At 43.1% G+C, this 18,758-nt stretch overlaps 1 protein-coding gene across 1 annotated transcript in view; it reads right to left on the bottom strand.

Annotated features, from left to right (window-relative positions):
* The window catches only part of MAGI1 (membrane associated guanylate kinase, WW and PDZ domain containing 1), a 369,638-nt gene that overhangs the window by 44,123 nt on the left and 306,757 nt on the right, over nucleotides 1–18,758 (bottom strand). Inside the window, exons 9-12 of the mRNA XM_054161149.1 lie at nucleotides 18,174–18,262; nucleotides 17,019–17,111; nucleotides 12,629–12,811; nucleotides 10,834–11,454 (exon numbers count right to left, since the gene is read on the bottom strand). Coding sequence (XP_054017124.1) covers nucleotides 10,834–11,454; nucleotides 12,629–12,811; nucleotides 17,019–17,111; nucleotides 18,174–18,262 — 986 coding nt within the window. The remainder of the gene's footprint in view (nucleotides 1–10,833; nucleotides 11,455–12,628; nucleotides 12,812–17,018; nucleotides 17,112–18,173; nucleotides 18,263–18,758) is intronic.

The following is an 18,758-nucleotide window of genomic DNA, read 5'->3' on the forward strand; positions in this document are numbered from 1 at the left end:
CAGGCAGGAATAGAGCCCTGCCATAAATCAAGGTTCATAACTACCAAACACAGAGAAAAATGCTGCGTTTCTAATGCTAATGTTCAATGCTAATGGTAAGAAAGCAATGTTTTCAAGAGACCATCTCAGGCATTATTAACCCACTGGCACTGGCAAAAACATAATGAGGCATAGTATATTATTGCCATTAACAAGAATTTCAGTGCTAGATGCTATAAAGGTGTTAAATTGCATTAGACTCAGTTACTCATTTTTGGTCAGGATGCTAAACGATTCCTGGTAATTGAAGTCTGAGTCGTATTTTCAGCATCTCAAACCAGAACAGATTTCTAGAAGCTATAAAGATATAGGCTAATAAAGATAGAGGCTAATTGCTACAAAAACATAAATGTAACTGTGTAGTAAGACACCTATAGTAATGCCACAAGAGTATGAGGGAATAGATTGAGAACTAGTGTGACACCCATCTAACCTATGGTTGATAGCAAGTCAGAAGTTCTTACAGTTTTATTTTGAAGCTCATTAAATGAAGAGCTGTTCCTAAAGCTCAAGCTGTTGGAATCATACACTTAGATTAAAATCTCTGTTAATATTTAAGCAAAGATGTACATAAACATTCAATTTCTGAAACCTCACAAGGTTCAGAAGGTAAGTACCAGAACCGGGAAGTAACTGGAAACCCACATGTTCTTTTACGTAGCTATGTGTACCCATGGATTTTATCATATACATAAGCATACATGTGTGGATATGCATGAAGGTACCAATACCTTTGCATAAGCCCACAGAATCCATGGCTTGCAAGCTTTATTTCTAAAGTACAGCTCACAAATCTTCAGGCATGCTGTTGTTTTGCGCATGTTTGGTGCCAAACCCCCTCTCCAGAGCTGGCTGCCCTGTGGCATGGCCATGTGAGTACTGAAGTGCAGCAGCAGCTCAAGGCCAATCTCATTTGCCACTCCATGCTCAGGAGGACACCAGTAGAGGAGAAATAGTATTCTGCTGTTGTGATATCTGAATTTATCCTGCTCAGTGAGGGTGTTTGTCTTCAGACTTATAACGGGGCTGTTACAAGGTGTAAATCCCATGCTCAAACTCATGTGGCTTATGGTAGATTCTCATATTTCATATTTGGAGAGCAGCCTGCACAAAGGGGATGTCTACAAATAGGGGCCTCTTGGCATAGGATTGATGGTGCTATTAATAAAAAAAACATCCCTTAATAATCAGCTAATATTTATAGAATACCCAGCCAGACTCAGCCCTGGGGAGCACACATGCACACATGGCATGTTAAGGCAGAAAATCTTTACTAGAAGACAATGGATTTGTAGATGTTGTCACAAAACGTGACTTCATTTGATTTAAAATAAAGTTTTTCTACAAAAGTAAACCAGGAGCTCAATATACTTGTAAGCATGCAAGTTTACACCTCAGAAACTAACCTTTGAGGATAAGGATGGAGTTAAAACTTCTGGGGACTGATATTCACCTGCAACATCCCTATCAACGTTACCTTCATGTGCTCCTAGCCACAGGGCCCTGACCTGCTCCAGCATTCTCAGCCAGCTGGGTCATCCCTCTGAAGTTCAGCCTCCTCTACCACATCTGGTTTATCTACAAGCCCTGCCAGCATCACAAGTCCAACTCATGGTACACTGCAGGTCATCTGGCACAAAAGACACAGCTTTAACAGGGCCTGAAAGCTGGTATAGTCCTAATTGCTATGACCATCTCGGTCCTTCTGACCAAGAAAAAAATAAACATGAAAATGAATAAACATAAAATCCTAATGCAGAATGGGAAAAGAATTAAATTTAGAAGAGTGAGACATAAGGACAGAGATTTAAAACCAATCTGTCTCAGAACAAAACCACTGACTAGCCCATTACAAAGTCATCCTTCTTCCACCTGTTATTGCTTTTAATGACACTCCAAACATATTTAATTACAGTGATAAACAAAGACCTTTCTTGGATTTCTGAGACCTCATTAATTCTATTATGACTGGTTATAATCATGCCAAATGAGGGCAGCAGCCACTGCACCCACCTGCAACGTGGCTGATAAAAACTTACAATTTACTAGTACACACATACCAAAATGCCATACAGGCAGGATGTAAGGGTAGGAGGAAAAAACTGGGTGGAATAAAAGCCTTCTTGCTGCACAGCTTCCAGTCTGCTCCATTTCCTGCTGTGTAAATCCCGATGAAGATGTGGGAGGCACATCTCCAGCTAAATCTGCCTTATCTAATGCACAGTATTAGGTTCTGCTGTGCCACCTTGTGTTACATCACATCACATTTGATATAAAACAACACTGTGTGGGTTTGAGTTGCTCCACTTATACCACTTCAGCATTTAATACCAAAACCTAAATCAAAACACAAAGTGGGGAGGGGGAAGCCAACTTTCAAAATTTTAAGCTAGGGAGAGAGAAAAAAAAAAATCCAAACAAACCACCTTTAGGAAGAATTTCAGAGCTCTCATCTTTCATTTGCTAAGCAACCTCCTGTTTTGTTCTCATCTAACAGCCTACTCCTTTCTGCAAGATAAGGTGGTTCATGCAATAAAACATCCTGATGGGAAGATTTCAGGCATTTTTTTTTTCTTCCAGCATTCAGCAAGTGCTTTGGTTTTCATACTGATTTCAAAGCAGATCTAGACTCCCTGCCACAGAAAGGCAGCCATGCGCATAACACGCACACCACCACTATTGTGCTGTCAGCATGCAAGATTAGGCAACACTGACATTATTTCCTTATTCCATAATATGTTAATTGTTGGCCTCCTTAACAATCACACTCCAGGTTTCCTCCTGGCCTTACAGCACACTTTGTGAAATCTCTCAAAACTTTAGTAAATTATCTCAGCTGCTGAAATTAACGTGTAGCAGAATGCCAAGCAATGAATCAGCAGCTGCTACATCCTATTTCACCCTTCCAAAGGACTTTGGAGCTCAGATGACACATATATCTGGGGGACACAAGCTATAGTGTAGATAGGCCATGCTGCCACAAAGATGCAGGGCAACTGATCTAAAACTAAAGCTGACCCAAAAAGCAGATTTCACAGGCATCTTTTCATTTGCTTACTCATTTTTAGAAGAGAATCAGTGCAAATGGAGTTAATGAAGGGTAGCTGAGAGGAAAACACTTGTGCCTCAAATGACTAACAGATTAGTGTCAGCACTTTGCATGTATCACACCAGCAAGGGCTGGAAATTCTGCAGGCAATTAAAATGTTCATGTACCAGCAATGCCAATTCTCTTTTATTATCAGAACATTACATTATAAGCTGTTGGGTTTAGAATCAGGTGCTCATATGACAACGTTCTTCGTTGGGAGTTTCTCAGCCTCCCAGGGTTTAGAAAGGGCAATTGGATATGAATATGAGAGGCTGGAAAGAAAAAAGACAGAAAGAACTCTGAGGTAGTATTTTTGTATCTAGAATTCTGTGAGCTTAATGTAGGATTTTAAACTGCTTGGGCTTTCTGAGGTTTGATATTTGAATTTGTCACTTACTGTTTCAAATGGATGCCTTGCATTGAGAAACTCCAGCACGGCCTGGCAGTGCTAATTAATTAGTTCCCACAAATGCACTATTTGTACGAACATTAGTAACGCACATCAAACTATTTGGTGTCTGAACAAGCTACCGACAATTACTCTTTGTGGCTGAAGGCAGTTGTAGGCATCCAAAACCTTGGTGAAACCCTGCTGCCTCCTGGAGTCTAATTGGAGCCTTCCCACAGACTTCACCGGCACCGAAATTTCCCTCTCACGTTTTCATCAAGCGGAATTATCCCAAACCTCGCAAATTCAGGTCGTCAAAACCAAACGGCTAATGTCACTAAGATTAACACCTGTAAAGCACTTTGAAGGCGAAAAGAAAAAAACCAAACCCCTGTGTAATCCCAAAACATTACATTATTTATAAGACGACCTGATTTTAAATGTTAAGTTCGGCTTATTTTTATCACAAAGGAAAAACAAGCTCCTGCTAGCTTGCTTTACAAAACCAATTACCGGTGATCAGTGCGTGGTGCCGCATAACAATACACAGCCTTGCCCCACAAAGGCGTATCTAACCCTCCGGAGCTGTTTACAGCAAAATTAACTCGCACAGTGGATTGAAATACATGCACATAAGCAATTCTAACAAGGGCTATGAACTTCAAACTTCTTATTAAAAATATCAAAGTGTGCAGCTCTTCCTTTATTTCATCTTTCCCTGACTTCAACTGATTTTTTGTATCTGCACCTTGAGATACTAGTGCCTAATCAGAATAAGGCTGCAAGAGAATAGCAAATGTGACATCAAACTTGCCGTAAAACTTGCTTTAAAGTCTCACCAAGTTTTTGTGGCCTTGTTAGAATATAATTCCACTCAACCTGCTCCTTCCCTGCACGTTAAGTCCTAAGTTGGGTCTCTTTGGACGATCTGTTTGGATGGTCTATTTGCAGAAAAGGAAAAACCAACATTGCAAAACGTTTGAAAACTCTTTCACTCCTAAAGCTGTCTGCAGGCCAGCTTACAAACTTTACCAATCTGATTTCCTTCTTCCCAGTCAAATCTCTTTAAAGGAAAAAAGTAACAAAAAATAAGCAAGAGGAAACAACCAAAACCAGATTTTGAAATGTCAAATGAGATTCCCAATTGAAGCAGGAAATCCGTAACTCTGGAATTACAAAGTAATAACCCTGAACCACAAAGTAATGAACTTAAAAAATAAACCCAGGTGTTACATACAGACATCTACTTATTTAAGAATACCCTGACTCGGACATCTTAAATATGATTTAGTAAATATTGAGGGATGCCTGTGAGCTGTCCAAAATATCCCCTCACCTGTTAATTCTAGATGGTACAATTTGTACCACAATATCAGCTGTACTGCTGCACTGCTCAAATAAGTGACAAAGTGCAAAGACATTCAACAAACAGGTTTGATGGGAGATACCCGAGTAGAGCTGGGAGCGTTAGCAGCTGGTGGTGGTTGACAGAACAAAGACAAGGAAAAGGAAAGTTGACTTGAAATGGGATTTAAAAAACAACCCCAAAAAAAAAAAAAAAAAAAAAAAATCAGAGGTTAGTTGAGTACATCAGATGACAGACAGGAATCATGTGCTCCTGCCCTGGGTGAAGGAAGAAGCTGCCACAATGTGGTGGGGGCTGGTGAGCAGAGTAAGAAAACTGACCATAACGGTGGCATGCATAATGATCAGTACTAGAAGCTCTGGGGTCAGTGAGACAGTGTTCCTGAGGGTTCCTACAGATCCAAACGCAGCACAAAGACCTCAGTATAATGCTCTGCCCCCTTCTGTTCGAGGAACTGAAAACACTGCTGGAAATGGTCAACTTTTCTTCCCTTTCCAGAAGCTTTGGCACAGGCAAACACGCTCTGTGGTAACTAACGGTCAGATGACTCCCAAGTTGTGATTTTTGTTCTAAGTGCACTTTGGACTCAGTTTTTCTCTAATTCAGCAGCTACTGAGACAGTTTGAGACTTTTTGGCAGCCAGATGCTTAAATGGCATGACTTTCAACTCACTAAAGGCAAACCTAAAGGGCAAACAGAAGTGAGTGGCTAGTTCAAAAGAGTTCAAGTCTGCACTGAATAGCTGATTGCAGCTCTTAATTACCATGGTTTTACATCATTAGGGATAGCAACTAAAACGGAGCTCTGATTTCAGCACTGTGACATAGCGGTGGTTTTTTTGGTTGTTTGGCTCTTACCATTAAATGATCTATTTCCAACACTTCTGGTAGAGCCAAGAAGGGAAAAATTCATTTCCATGGAGAAGAGAGGGTCTTGAAAAGTACAGAGACAATATTTTTGCTTATAAATTTCAGACTGACAGGTATTTGTGGTGGAGCAGGAAGGATGGAGCAGTGAGGAATAGAATCATAGAATCAATAAGGTTGGAAAAGACCTCAAAGATCATCAAGTCATGACTACTAAACCATTGGCACCAAGTGCCATGTCCAGTCCCCTCTTGAACACCTCCAGGGACAGTGACTCCACCACCTCCCTGGGCAGCACATTGCAACGGCTAACAACTTTCTCCATGAAGAATTTTCTCCTTACCTTGAGCCTAAACTTCCCCTGGCACAGATTGAGACTGTGTCCTCTTGTTCTGGTGCTGGTTGCCTGGGGAAATGTTCTCTGAAACCCGCTGCAGTAACAGATTTCACTCAGCTCAAATACCTAGTGCTCCATGCCCCTACTCATCTTATTTTGACACTCTAGATCTCAAAGAGCAATCTAATTTCAATTGTACTGTTATAATGTGCTTGCAATTATAAATGGTTATGACACATTGTTTGTAAAGCTTTCTCACTGTCTCTGAAGTATCTTGTAAATCTCCTTAACCTGGCTGGAGTGAACCTGAAGCTGCAGCAACCAACCTAAAGAAAGAGACATGTAGCTTTAGTTTCCTATGTGATGTTTCAATGGCATGGACACATGATAAACAAAGAGACAAAAAAAAAGATGTTCTTCCATTTTAGGCTACACAGAGAAGCCTTGAAGTCCAGGGCAGTTGACTCTAGCATGTATTTTCAGCAGGTGGAGGAGGTAACTCCTCTCTGTGGGAGGTGCTGGAGGTTAATTACCCTCACATGTCAAGAGCATCACCATAACGGCAAGGGAAGGTCCATCTAGCTAAGGAGACTTAATAGGTTTATTGTTTTAGAGCTGTGTAATTTTGTTCCATTGCTGCAAATCTTTGTTGTAGCTCTATGTGTCATGAGGACCCTCTTAAGACCACTAAATTAAGAACAAAATGAGCAAGACACAGCACAGACTGCTCTATTTCCACCCACCTCACTGTTCCCCATGAACACCTTCCATTCAACTGAGCCATGAACAGGGAATTTACTATGGCCTTTGGTTTTGTATGGAGGTAAGACTCAGGCACCCACTGATGGGAATTTAGGGAGTTAGGCATTGCATTGGTACTTCTCCCCATAAAATATATTTAGTTTTGAAACCCTAGCATATATATCATGTATTTTCAGAAGGTGGATTTCCATTCCCCAATTCAATGTGAATTTGGCACTATGAAAAGCTATTAGAAACTCCACTGATTTACACATGACATGTGAGTGACATTTCACCTGCATGCTTTCACTTTGATCTGCAGCAAAGCAGAAACACATCTTTGAGGGGATTACACAGCTCAGGCTCAAGGTTTATGCTATTTTTGACTTTCCAGTGAATAAAGGTGCTAATGAGCACTAACTGTGGAAGTCTTGAAGGGAAGCAGTTTAAACTTGCTTGAAAACTGATCAGCTTAATTCTTGTAACTGAGCACAAAGTAATCGATACTTTTAGATGACCTGAAATGAAGACTGATCTAAACACATAATAAAAACAAAAGAAAACAACACACACACACCAAAAAAAAAAAGAGAGAGAGAGAGAAAAAGGGGGGAGGGGGATGTGTGTATAAAAAAGAAATCCTCTTTTATCTGAGGTAATTCACAAAATACATCAATAAGACATGAATGTTCTCACTGAGACAAATCCGAAACAAATGTTGAATTTTAGTGACTCAGAAAACCACAGAATAGTAGTTTTGTAGAATAACTTGTTCTGAAACAGCCCCCTACCTGTTCCAGCACAGACACAGCTCCCAGAATAAGAGTCCCTTGGGAAGCAGAGAAATTATTCTGACAAAATGTTGCTTTTGTTATGAATAGAATCTGTGCAGAATGGAGAGGTATTTGAGAATTGCTTATTTCAGTCGATTACTGTGCATACACAAGGCTTCAATAACAAATGGATTTCAAGTGGCAAATATTACCACCTTCTTTCTTTGCCTTTTTCTTTTTTTAATGAGAGGAGTACTTTATGTATTGGCAGGTACAAAGTTAAAAGAACTTTTTCAGCTACCAATATTCAAAATAAACGTGTGTCTTTTATAGCCTTATTAATAATGATTCTTTAAGTGAAGTGCACAATCACATTGTGCAGTGCAGGGACAAAAGAAAAACATGCTTAATTCTGCATTGAAGTAACCAGTAGCTCTAGTTACTTTCTGCTGCACAGCCCTTGAATAGTCCTGCTGGGTTATGAAGCATCTCCTCTCCTGTGGCAGGCACCATGTCACATACCCTTCAAAAATGCTGACCTTCCCCTTCAGACAGCAAAGCCTCTTCCAGTTTGACTTACAGCCTTTAATGGTTTGGCATTTTCTTCCTATTTCCAGTTTAAATTACTCACAGCCAAACTACACTCAGTTTTCTTCAGCCAACTCTTTGGTTTATGTTTTCTCTCTCTCCTACCTAATAATTAAGAGACAATAATTTTATCCCCTCTGTCCCTTCATTTTGCTAAGCAAAAGCATCTTTTCAAAGCTCACATACAGCCCAATTAGCAACCCTGCACCCTGTCTCTTCTTGTAGTTTATCCTTTTCAGCCTTTCAGGTGTTGATGTCCAAACTGTGAGATGTGCTTGGGTAGCTCTATCCAGTGCCATGGATAGATGAAACAGGAAAACAACAGCAGTAATACAACCTTAGAAATGAGTCCTTAGAAATGAGAGGAGAAAGGGGAAAATAAAGAACTAAATCAGAACATAGGCAAGTTTTCTGTGTGGCCTCTGGAAAGCACAATCCCAGTGACCTGACACTGTCCTTAACATATTTATCCCACTGCCTCAATTGTGTATGAGTCCTGCAAACAATTTTGAGGTGACACATGAGCAGCTGAGCACACAGAGGGAGCACTTCACCTTCATCCTTCTGTTCCTCACTCATAGGCACCAGCAGGACTCACTGCTCCCACAAGCAGCACTTTGGCTGGATACACTTTGCTGTATATATTTTACAGGCTGCTCTCAGCAGCTCTGCCTTTGCATTCTAACAATTAAACCTTGTTGTTGGGAATGCACCAGTAGCTTGGAGCTGGCAGAGCTTTTCCTGTATATTACACATCTCTTTCTGATATTTTTCTGCCTGATTAGTAATCACTTCTGACAAATCCTTTTGACAGCTCTGAACATCGGCCTTAGTGTTGCAGGGATGCTTCATGCAAAGCCTGACTGAATGCAAATGCTCAGCTAAAGCAAGGATGCCTGACAGCATATGAGCATTTTCTTCATTGGACACCAGAGGGAGGAGGAGGAAAGGACAACTGACAGTGGAGCTAAAGGAGAAGTACTTCAACAACTCCAAAGGAGGTAATCAGACCCAGAGCTGAATACATTTGTGTAATCAGTCCAAAATAAATAGTGGTACTTTGTCTAGGGATGGCACTCCTGATAAAGACCTGGCAGGGGTAACAGGAGATGAAGTTATGGGAGAAAGGACCCAAGTACAACAGCACTGAAAGCTGGTTGCATTTTATCCAGCTCCATCTCATAAGGTTCAAACAAACCTGACTGGTTTTGGTTCTGGGGGTACTATTGCTGCCTGTGTTCTGCTTGGCTTCTGTGCCACAACCTGAATGCCTTTTTGTCCAGCTCTCTTCTGGATGTGAAGAATAATGTTTCAGTCATTAACTGTGGATCCAGGGCCACCACAATTTCTGAGTCCTGTAGCACAAGAGCATGAAATTTAGAACTGCAAGTGTTCTCTGCTTGGTTGAAGTGTCAGGACCTCAAAGGAGAGAGAGAGGCAGTTCAAGGAGATTGATATAGTATCTATGGAGGAAAGTGATAACAAATGTTCTACATGTGGTTAGTATCATGATTAAAGGCAAAAAGAAAAAAGGAGAGAGATATTCAGGAAGATTACCAGGGAACTAATAACTACCTTATTAAAACTATGCTTTTATTTCCTCATCAGATCTTTTCATTATGCCTTCAAGGCACAAGGAAGATTATTAAATGTCAGCCACAATTCAAATAATTAATGTATGGTGTTACCAGAAGTATTTGCACTCTCCAGGAGGATTAATAACAGCTGCTATTTTTCTTCCAACCATATTTTCTCCATAGTACATATATTAATCATGAGAGCAAAGTGCATTTTTTAAACCTACTACTGAAAGTCTCTAAGGAACTCACACTTTGAAAATTGGAGAATTCTTCCCATGTTCTGTTCCCTACATTTTTATTTTACTATAAAGATCTACAGAGTAAAAGTGTGCTATGTGAGGTGGGGTACACTACCTCAGATCACTTTACACTTCAACAGATGCAGGGAAAACGTTCCTGTGGATGGATTGACCTCATCGACCTGTCTGTCATCTACCATATATGCTTCTCACGTGGGCTGCAGATGTATTGTACTGCTTGTCAGATGTTTTTTGCACCTGTTGGTAACCTCTTACATCAAAACCGAGCTCAGATTGCAACTGTGCAGCAAAAAAACATGTCCAGAAGTAGCATTTTGGTTGCTTACAACTTGGAGAAGTTTATATTCTCTCTTCCACTCCCAGCTGTGCTACCCTTCCGCAGTAAAGAGCCACTGGATATCTGATTTTGAACACTGCAAATTCGAGAACAGCCTTTCCCATCTCCCAAAACAGCTCAAAAAGAAAAAAAAAAAAGGCCATGTTCTACATAAACTAGTTTTTTACAAGTGTAAGACCAGCATTTGCTATGTAAGTAAAGGTGTAGCCACATGTGTGCATTGCCAGATGTGTGTATAGTGCATGAGCTCAGAAACCACCCACACTTCTCCCACAGTGCAGCACCAAACAATACCTAACTTTAACCACCTATGTGACATGATAACTGCCACCTTGGGGCAGTTCCTACACCTCAGGATATACACCATTTCCACAGAGAAGTTTAGGAGAGCAGATCTTTCAGGACACTTTTTTTTTCCTTTCTAAAATCTCAAGAAGAAATATTTTAAAGGAGTTTTGAAGACTTACCTCCTCGCTGCACCAGCAACGTGACCTCACTTCCCTTAGGACATTCAATCAGCATATCCACCACCTGGTTGTGAGTGAGGCTCTGCACATTCTTCTTGTTGACTTCTACTATAAGGTCGCCCTCCTTCAGGCCGCGGCATCGTGGGCTGTCCACGATTTGTTTCACTCTTTGGCCGCCCCCACCAGGACTGTCTGCTATAGTAAACCCAAAGCCCATAGGCCCTTTCACTATATGCACAGTTATGAGTTCAGGTTGTGTTGCTATCGAAGACGCCAAAGAGACTGTGTCGTTGGGGTAACCATGGGGTCCGTTGGAAGAGACCTCAGCCGGGCTGCTGGGTCTCGCTTCCTTTGTGCCATTTACTTTCCCTGTTTTGCTACTGTGGCTCGCTGGGGAGTCATAATTCTCCTGCCCGTTCACAATGATGGGCTCCTTGTCCAAAATTGCCACAGACGTAACCAGGCTCGTGTTGGGATCATCAGGATCGAAGGGCAGGGGGTAGCCTCGGCACAGTTCAAGGTCCACGCTGGCACCAATGGGGATGGACTGAAAGATTTTCACAACTTGAGCGTGAGTGTGCCCCAGCACACAGGTATCGTTCACGCTGACTATGACGTCTCCTGCAGCAGACACAGATAGATCAAACGTTTTGTGCACCCTGGGAAGGTGAGGACTGAAGCCTATGAGTTGATCTGAGCACCCACAGGTACCAGGTGCCACAAATAAACAGCAGCATTTCAGTGACACTTGGCCGAGTGGAAACATTCTGTGCACAAAGGAGTCACTGCGTGAAGCATTTAGGTACATAACACGTTTTGGAAGTGAACATGGAATTGGCTCATGAGAAAAAATAATAAGTTCAGTTGACAGTATATGGTCCATTTAGGAGTTATTTTGAAGCCCAGCTTTCACTGTTATACACTCTACTACGCTGACATATGACAGAAACAAAACTGAGAGCACATGAGAGCTAAAACAGAAGGCTCTCAAATACCAGCTGCTCAAATATGGTGCTGTGTGTCATGTCCCAAACATATTTTGCTCTGAAATCTAGGTATCAAGTTAGGATTCCTTTTTTTAACACTGGGGCTGCAGCATGGGGATGTTCTATGTTGTGATGCTCCACCTGTGAGTGAGGAGTTGTCACCTGAGGTGACACACAGAATCATTAAGGTTGGAAAAGACCTCTAAGATCAACAAGTCCAACCATCAACCCAACAACACCATGCCTGTATGGTTTTTGAACAGCTTCAGGGAAGGTGACTCCATCACTTCTCAGGACAGTCTGTTCCAATGCCTGACCAGTCTTTCAGTAAAGAAATTTTTTCCCAATATCCAATCCTAACATGAGTTCACAATCAATTTTCACATTGGCCCTTGGCACCTAAACACAAACTAGCCCACTTCTCTGCTCTCTCAATGGCAATAGTTTGGGAGAGGGGGTGAGTGGCATGAAAATACAGCAGCAACTGCCACAGCAGTGAGCAGTAACCCACAGCCCGAGGAAGGTGCCACAACTACTGGCTGCTATCCTCAGGTCAGCATGGGGAAAGCAGGAGCTGGCAGAGCCTCAGCTGGGTATTTTTGACACCTGAGGTGAAATTCCTGCACATGAAACACGTCGCTGTAAGATTTTGAACACATCTCTCACTGCTCTGCTTGCTGATGGGAGTGCTGAATGCCCTTTCCCAAAAAGGGGACGAGGACTGCTGTCCTTTATGAATTGCACATAAAAACAGCTGTAAAAAAATACACCAAAGCAGTGGTGGTGATTGTGATATAAAGCATTGGTACCTGTTTCCATTTTGCCATCCAGAGCTGCAGGGCCGTCAAGCACCAAACTTTTGATTTGGAGAAACTCATCCGGCTCATCTCCTCCAACGACAGTGAAGCCAAAACCCCTGCTGCTTTTCCTTAGCTTGGTGTGGATGAACTTTCCTTTCAACTCAGAAGGGTTTCGTGTAAAAAAAGGTTTTCCTGTGTAGGAAGTTTGGAAAATCTATAAAGAGGCAGGCAAGAGCGTTTGATCTGGTTTTCCTCTGTCCCTCCCCATTCTAACAAGTACAAACACAGCGGTGTGCTGGGACAGGACTGCACTTCAGCATCCTCTCACCTCATCACACTCCATCAGTCTCCTTGGATCCAATCATGCAGTAAAAGAAGTGAGCAAAAACCCTAGGACCTGGCACTTTGTTAGCTGTGGTTGTGCACACCAAAGCCCCAAGGCTACAAAGGGGGAAACATGCTGCTTTAGAGAATGGAATACATGAAAGCTGGCAAAGCTGGCTTAGATGTGTGTCTTATCTCTATCCTAAGGTGGTTATATCCATCCCAGGAAGGATGGGACGGGGCAGCACAAATGCTTCCTACAGAAGGAGTGCACAGCAGGAGTGTCTGCAGCAAGAAGTATCAGGTTTCTCACCACAAGGTCTTCTCCCAACACACCAAGCAAAAAACTACATCTGAGCTCTGGCAAGACAGTGCATAACCCTTCAGCATAACCTCCCCTGCCCCATCATCGCCACCACCCTGTGACCTCCTCTGGTGAAAAAAAGGGAGGATGCTGATGTTATTCTTCAGACAGTGTTTGAAGGGTTTTCTCTTTCCTTTCTGCTCCTTGTCTGTTGTGGATGAAACACTGTCGTTGTGAAGCAGGGATCAAAGAGCAGCCCAGGACTGGGCGGCTGTGCTGGAGGGCTGTTAAAGCTCTCTGGGAGCACAGTTCAGAGGGAACCAGACAAAAGAGCATCCTTGAAATGCATGCTCCTCAGGCTCAGATAAAGGAATCATGGTTGCTGTACTTCATAGTGCCAACACTAAACACCTTTGCACTTTTAATTGTTTTTAATGCTTAGAGAGGAAAAGACTGTGCCACTAAGCCCTCTGGTGACAGCTCCAGGAGCAGCAGTGTGTATGGCAGCCAGGAGAGCTGGCGCTCTTTCAACACCCTCAGCAGCATTGCTGTGGGCCTCTGTTCAGAAAGAAGACCTTGAGGGAGAGTGAGGGGATTTGAGACACCTAAGCCTTTGACTGAGGAACAACAATAACAACAACAACAACAAAGTATATTTGAAGATTATTCATAAGGGGTTAGTCTTCTGCCTTTGAAGGGTAGCACAGGAACATGGTAATCCTGCACACCATGGGCAGGAGCTCTGCTCAGACCCCAAGCTGCAAAAAGCCCAAACTATCAAAGTGCAACCCAATGCCTCTGGTAACAAACGTGCCTAAGAGGCAGTGTGCAGCAAGGCTTGGCCCCGTGCTGATTTCTAGTTCAAAAGAGAAAAAGAAGCAGCACAGCTTGCTGGTGTCTGCCTAGAAATGCAGGGTGAACTTGTGCTGAAGTAACAAGAAGACAGCATCACAGGTTATGTCCCATTTCACAGAGAATGGTAGGGGGTGGAAGGGACCTCTGGAGATCGAGTCCAGCACTCCCTGCCAAAGCAGGATCACCTGGGGTAAGCCACAGAGGAAGGCATCCAGGTGGGTTTTGAAAGTCACTAGAGAAGGAGACTCCACAACCTCTCTGGGCAGCCTGTTGCAGTGCTCCAGCACCCTTATAGTAAAGAATTGTTTCATCATGTTGAAGTGGAACCTCTTGTGTTCCAGTTTGTGTCTGTTGCCCCTTGTCCTATCACAGGGCACCAGAAAAGAGACTGGCCCCTTCTTCTTGACACCCACCCTTCAGATATTTGTAAACATTAGTAAGACCCCTTCTCAGTCTTCTCCAGACTAAACATCCCCAGGCCTCTCAGCTTTTTTCTCAGAGAAATGTTCCAGTCCTTTAATCGTCCTTGCAGCCCTCCATTGGATTCTCTCTAGTACTTCCTTGTCCCTCTTGAACTAGGGAGCCCAGAACTGGACACAGTATTTGAGATGTAATCTCACTAGGGCAGAGCAGAGAGGGAGAACCTCCCCCTACCTGCTGGACACACTAAGAGCATTTGGAAGGGGAATCACAGTTTAAATGGATGTATCTACAAGACCCCAGCTGAAAGAGGGGTGTAAGGAGAGGTCCTTGTGCCCATTTCCCCACCAGCAGTGCCTTCAGTGGGAGAGATGGAAATTCCTGGGCATAGGGCAGAGGGAAAAGGGAAGGTGGAAACAGCTGCTGCAGATGGGAAGCAAGAGAAGAGGGATCAGCACTGAGAAAGGAAGAAGAAGGAATGAAAGAGAGAAGGAGTCATCAGCAAGTACCAGGACATGTCACTCGGAGTGGTGCTGAGACAGGCTAATGCTCTCCTGTAATGCTGATGCACCATTTTGGTGGCTGGCAGTTTAGAGTGGGGAGAGCTGAGTAAGGTTTCTAACATCACCAGCTGAGTGATGGGGCCTTTGTATTGCCATGCGTGGATGCTTGGGCAGCCCTTGCTTCAGCCTGAAAGTGCGAAAGGCAGAGATGGAATTCACAGATGTCTGCTTAAGGGAGACCATCATTTTTGGGGGATTCTGATGATGTATTTAATTCCTGGTATTCTGAGCACCACCCCCAGATCTCCTGTGTTTTGCCTTGCTGCAAGTCTGGATTATGCTAGTACCCCTCAGGGATGTGCTAAGTACTCTGGATATTGTTAAATTTCATATATTTGTTTTGGAAGGGCTGGTCTGTAGCAGAGAACACTCCCTGGCTCTTCAAGGCAGGAAAGGCTGCCTGAGACAGCACATACCTGCTGGACTCACCTTTGGAGACCACAGCTGACCTGCAGAGCATAGAAGTATTACCTAGCTCCTGAGCCTAGCCTCCTCTGGCTGCTCCCAGCTCTCTCAGGATGACATGGATCCAGCCAGATTTCCCCTCTCTCACCTTCCTCAGCAGACCAAGGCAATGCCATTCACTCACTATGCAGTTTAGATGTAGATGAAGATAAAGCCTACTTACAACCACTTGTAACCAGAGAGCACTTGTCCTGCAACAGGTACAAGCGGAACTCTCTGCTCTTGCTGGCAACCTGATCTGGCAATCTTTCAGGTCAGGCTGCAAATTCAGGAACAATTCATGTTCTGTCTGGTTAGTTAAGACAAGCAACTGGTCTGTGAGCAGGTGGCTATACACCAGCCATTGACACTAATAAATAAGGTTGCCATAGCCCAAGGTATTCGTACACATGTACAACTTCAAACTAAGATTGCAGTACTTGGACCTATAACCATTCCCTCCTCATGTAGAGCTTCCCAGAGGAGCCTCTGCTCAGATTTTTCAGAAACATGATCTAATTTGCCCCAAACAAAGCCAAGGTGTTTGTGCCTCTTTACCCAGATTCATCACAGAAGCCCTGTAGCTCTGCACAGCTCAGCAAAAGGCCGAGGACCTCTCTCTTCTGGTGTCCTCACCAGCTCCCCCTCCCACAAATTTTCATTTGGATTCAAGGCATATAAAAAGGAAAATCCATGAAGTTGCAAGCCAGACTCATCCATGGCAATACAAGAACCTGGCTGCTTAGATGTCACAAATGCAACCGAGATATCCAAGCTTGCCAAAACCAAGGTTCTGCCTAAAAGTGCTGACAACCTATGCACATTACAGCTCCCAAACACGCTGACAAGTTTTGAGGGCTCTTAAACCACTTGAACTGAAACTCTATCCACCTGTGAATGCAGACATGAGGTGACATCGGCTCTGGCTCTCAAGCTAGAACCATGCTTGTGACGCCTGTGTCTTAACTGTGATGCAATATGGTGAGATTTTCTGCTGCTCTTTTTAGAAGGCAATGCTGACCCATAGAAATCTCTGCATTAGAACTTGTTATAAAAGCCACATTCTAAACTCAGTAGAGTTCAGAGGGTGTAAAAGCCAAATACTTGCATCAAGGCAAGGAGCAAAACTCTGCAGGAAAAAAAATCTCCTCCTGCTTGCACCTGCATCCATCACAGCTGCTGCTAAATCTCACCTGTGTTGTAAAGCCATGTTTTTGCCATGCTTTTTAAAAGACATGGAATGCTAATACACAGAATTGCCATAGTACTCTTTGGATGCAGAGAGTCTCAGTTGCCTCTTGCATTTGGCACTGAATGTGGCTGTGCAACAACTAATCTCAAAATCTATAGGAATATGGGTGAGCAGGCACATGGCCATGGTGTGTGACACCACTCATTGAGAAACTCCTTTTGCTGGTGGCTGAGAGAATTTCTCTCAGGGGAAAAAAACCTTGCTGTGTTTTTAGGACTACTTTAACAAGGCTGTTACCTTGCACTGGTGCTTCCCGAACTGCCTCTTGGTTGTTTGAAACATGGTTTGGAGCAGCGGGTGGTGGGAGAGATGGACACTCCTCTGTCCATTCTAGAGAGGGCAGAGAGGGAAATGTTACTTGTTTCACAACAGCACTACCAGCTCCTGCATGTACATTTACAGGGAGCAAGGAGTTCAGGCAGAGGAGATGTAAGAAGCATGGCAAAAGAGGAAAGAATCACAGGGAGAGAGAGAATAAAATGAATGCAATGTCTGAAAACCAGTTCTGGAGGACTCTGTACCAGGTTAACTGATAGGTCTGCTGGGACACCCTACCTCCCCTGCACTCAAACTTCGGACTTGATTTGCATCTAAATGGTCTCAACATTTATATGAAATCTACTCCCCATTGCACTCTTGGCATTTAAAGATGTTATGGGAAATGGGGCTGCAGGAGGAATCTTGAAGCCTAAATTATTTGTGTCTCGGACAATAATTGTGAAATAACTTGGTGTGAAAGCTATGAAGGTACCAAAAGAAACCCAGATGCCACAGGCCTCTCACTGCAGTTGGGCTGCATTTAAAGGAGGGAAAAAACCAACCACAAACAAAGAAACAAAAAGAAAATATAAAGAAAAAAAGTGAGGGGAAAAAAACAAAAAGGGGAAAAAAACCCAAAAATGTTACTTCAGATCTTAGAGGTTGACAGCATCCAAAGGTCTTAGCTTAAGAAGTCTCTCCTGCAGAGGGGTTTTTCTAATGAGCACACAAAAGGTCACTCCTCAGTCCCTTCAATAACCTATGAGTCCTGATACAGACTGGAACAGCACCAGCTACAATGAGTAACTTGATGGAGCAGATAACAAAAAAGTGTGGTTGAATTATTTCTGAGAAGTCTACAGACTTTCCAGAAATAAAGGACATTAGAAGAAAAATCTCTCTGCTCCAACAGGAGTGAAAGCCACTGCATTTAAGTAGTTACACAGTTTGGGTTTTCTCCCATGGTGCATCTTACATGAAGGGCATATGCAACCTTTCCTACGCACATCATTTTGCCTTTAAATGCTAACCCCGTGGAAGGAAAGGCAAACACGTTGGCATGGTGCTGCCAAGCAAGGCAGGGCACGTTCCCCCCATGAAAACCCCAACCATCATGCCCTTGATGGTGCCAACCTTCTGGTGGCTGTTGCTGTTGCTCAAGCTGTTTCTTCCTCTTTGCTTCAAGAACTGGGTTTTCATACTGTGTTTTCCGGTTGATGTGGCTGAAGATAAAAGAGAGCAATAAATTAGAAAACCCTTTCAGTGATAGGCAGGAATGATGGGAGGCATGAAACTCCTCTGAGGAAAGGAGTGTAATACCAAACAGCAGTGGATGTGAAACAAGGCTCACCTAGACATTCCAAAAATACATATTTGGGAAGACAAGAGGACTTCAGTATTGAGGGGATGTCCTGAAGAGGAATGGCTAATTCTGTCAGCTACATTAAAATAGTGACCTGTCTGTGAAAAATAATATTAAAGCAGAAAAAGCTCTCTGACTGATTGCATTTTGAGAGACAGGCCTGTATTATCTCGGCTTGAATCAGATTCCTAGAGCTGCAGTCATTCCCTGACTCACTGAAGTTAAAAAAATCCCCCAAAGAACTGAACAAAACCCAACAAGTGGTAACATCTGTCAGCTACCTGATCAATGCACACTGTTAACAGGGCCTCTTAAAACTATTTGCAGGGACGCAGGCTACGAGCTGAAAAGCTGGG

Source organism: Dryobates pubescens, chromosome 1 (assembly GCF_014839835.1).
Source record: "Dryobates pubescens isolate bDryPub1 chromosome 1, bDryPub1.pri, whole genome shotgun sequence".
NCBI classification, from domain to species: Eukaryota; Metazoa; Chordata; class Aves; order Piciformes; family Picidae; genus Dryobates; species Dryobates pubescens.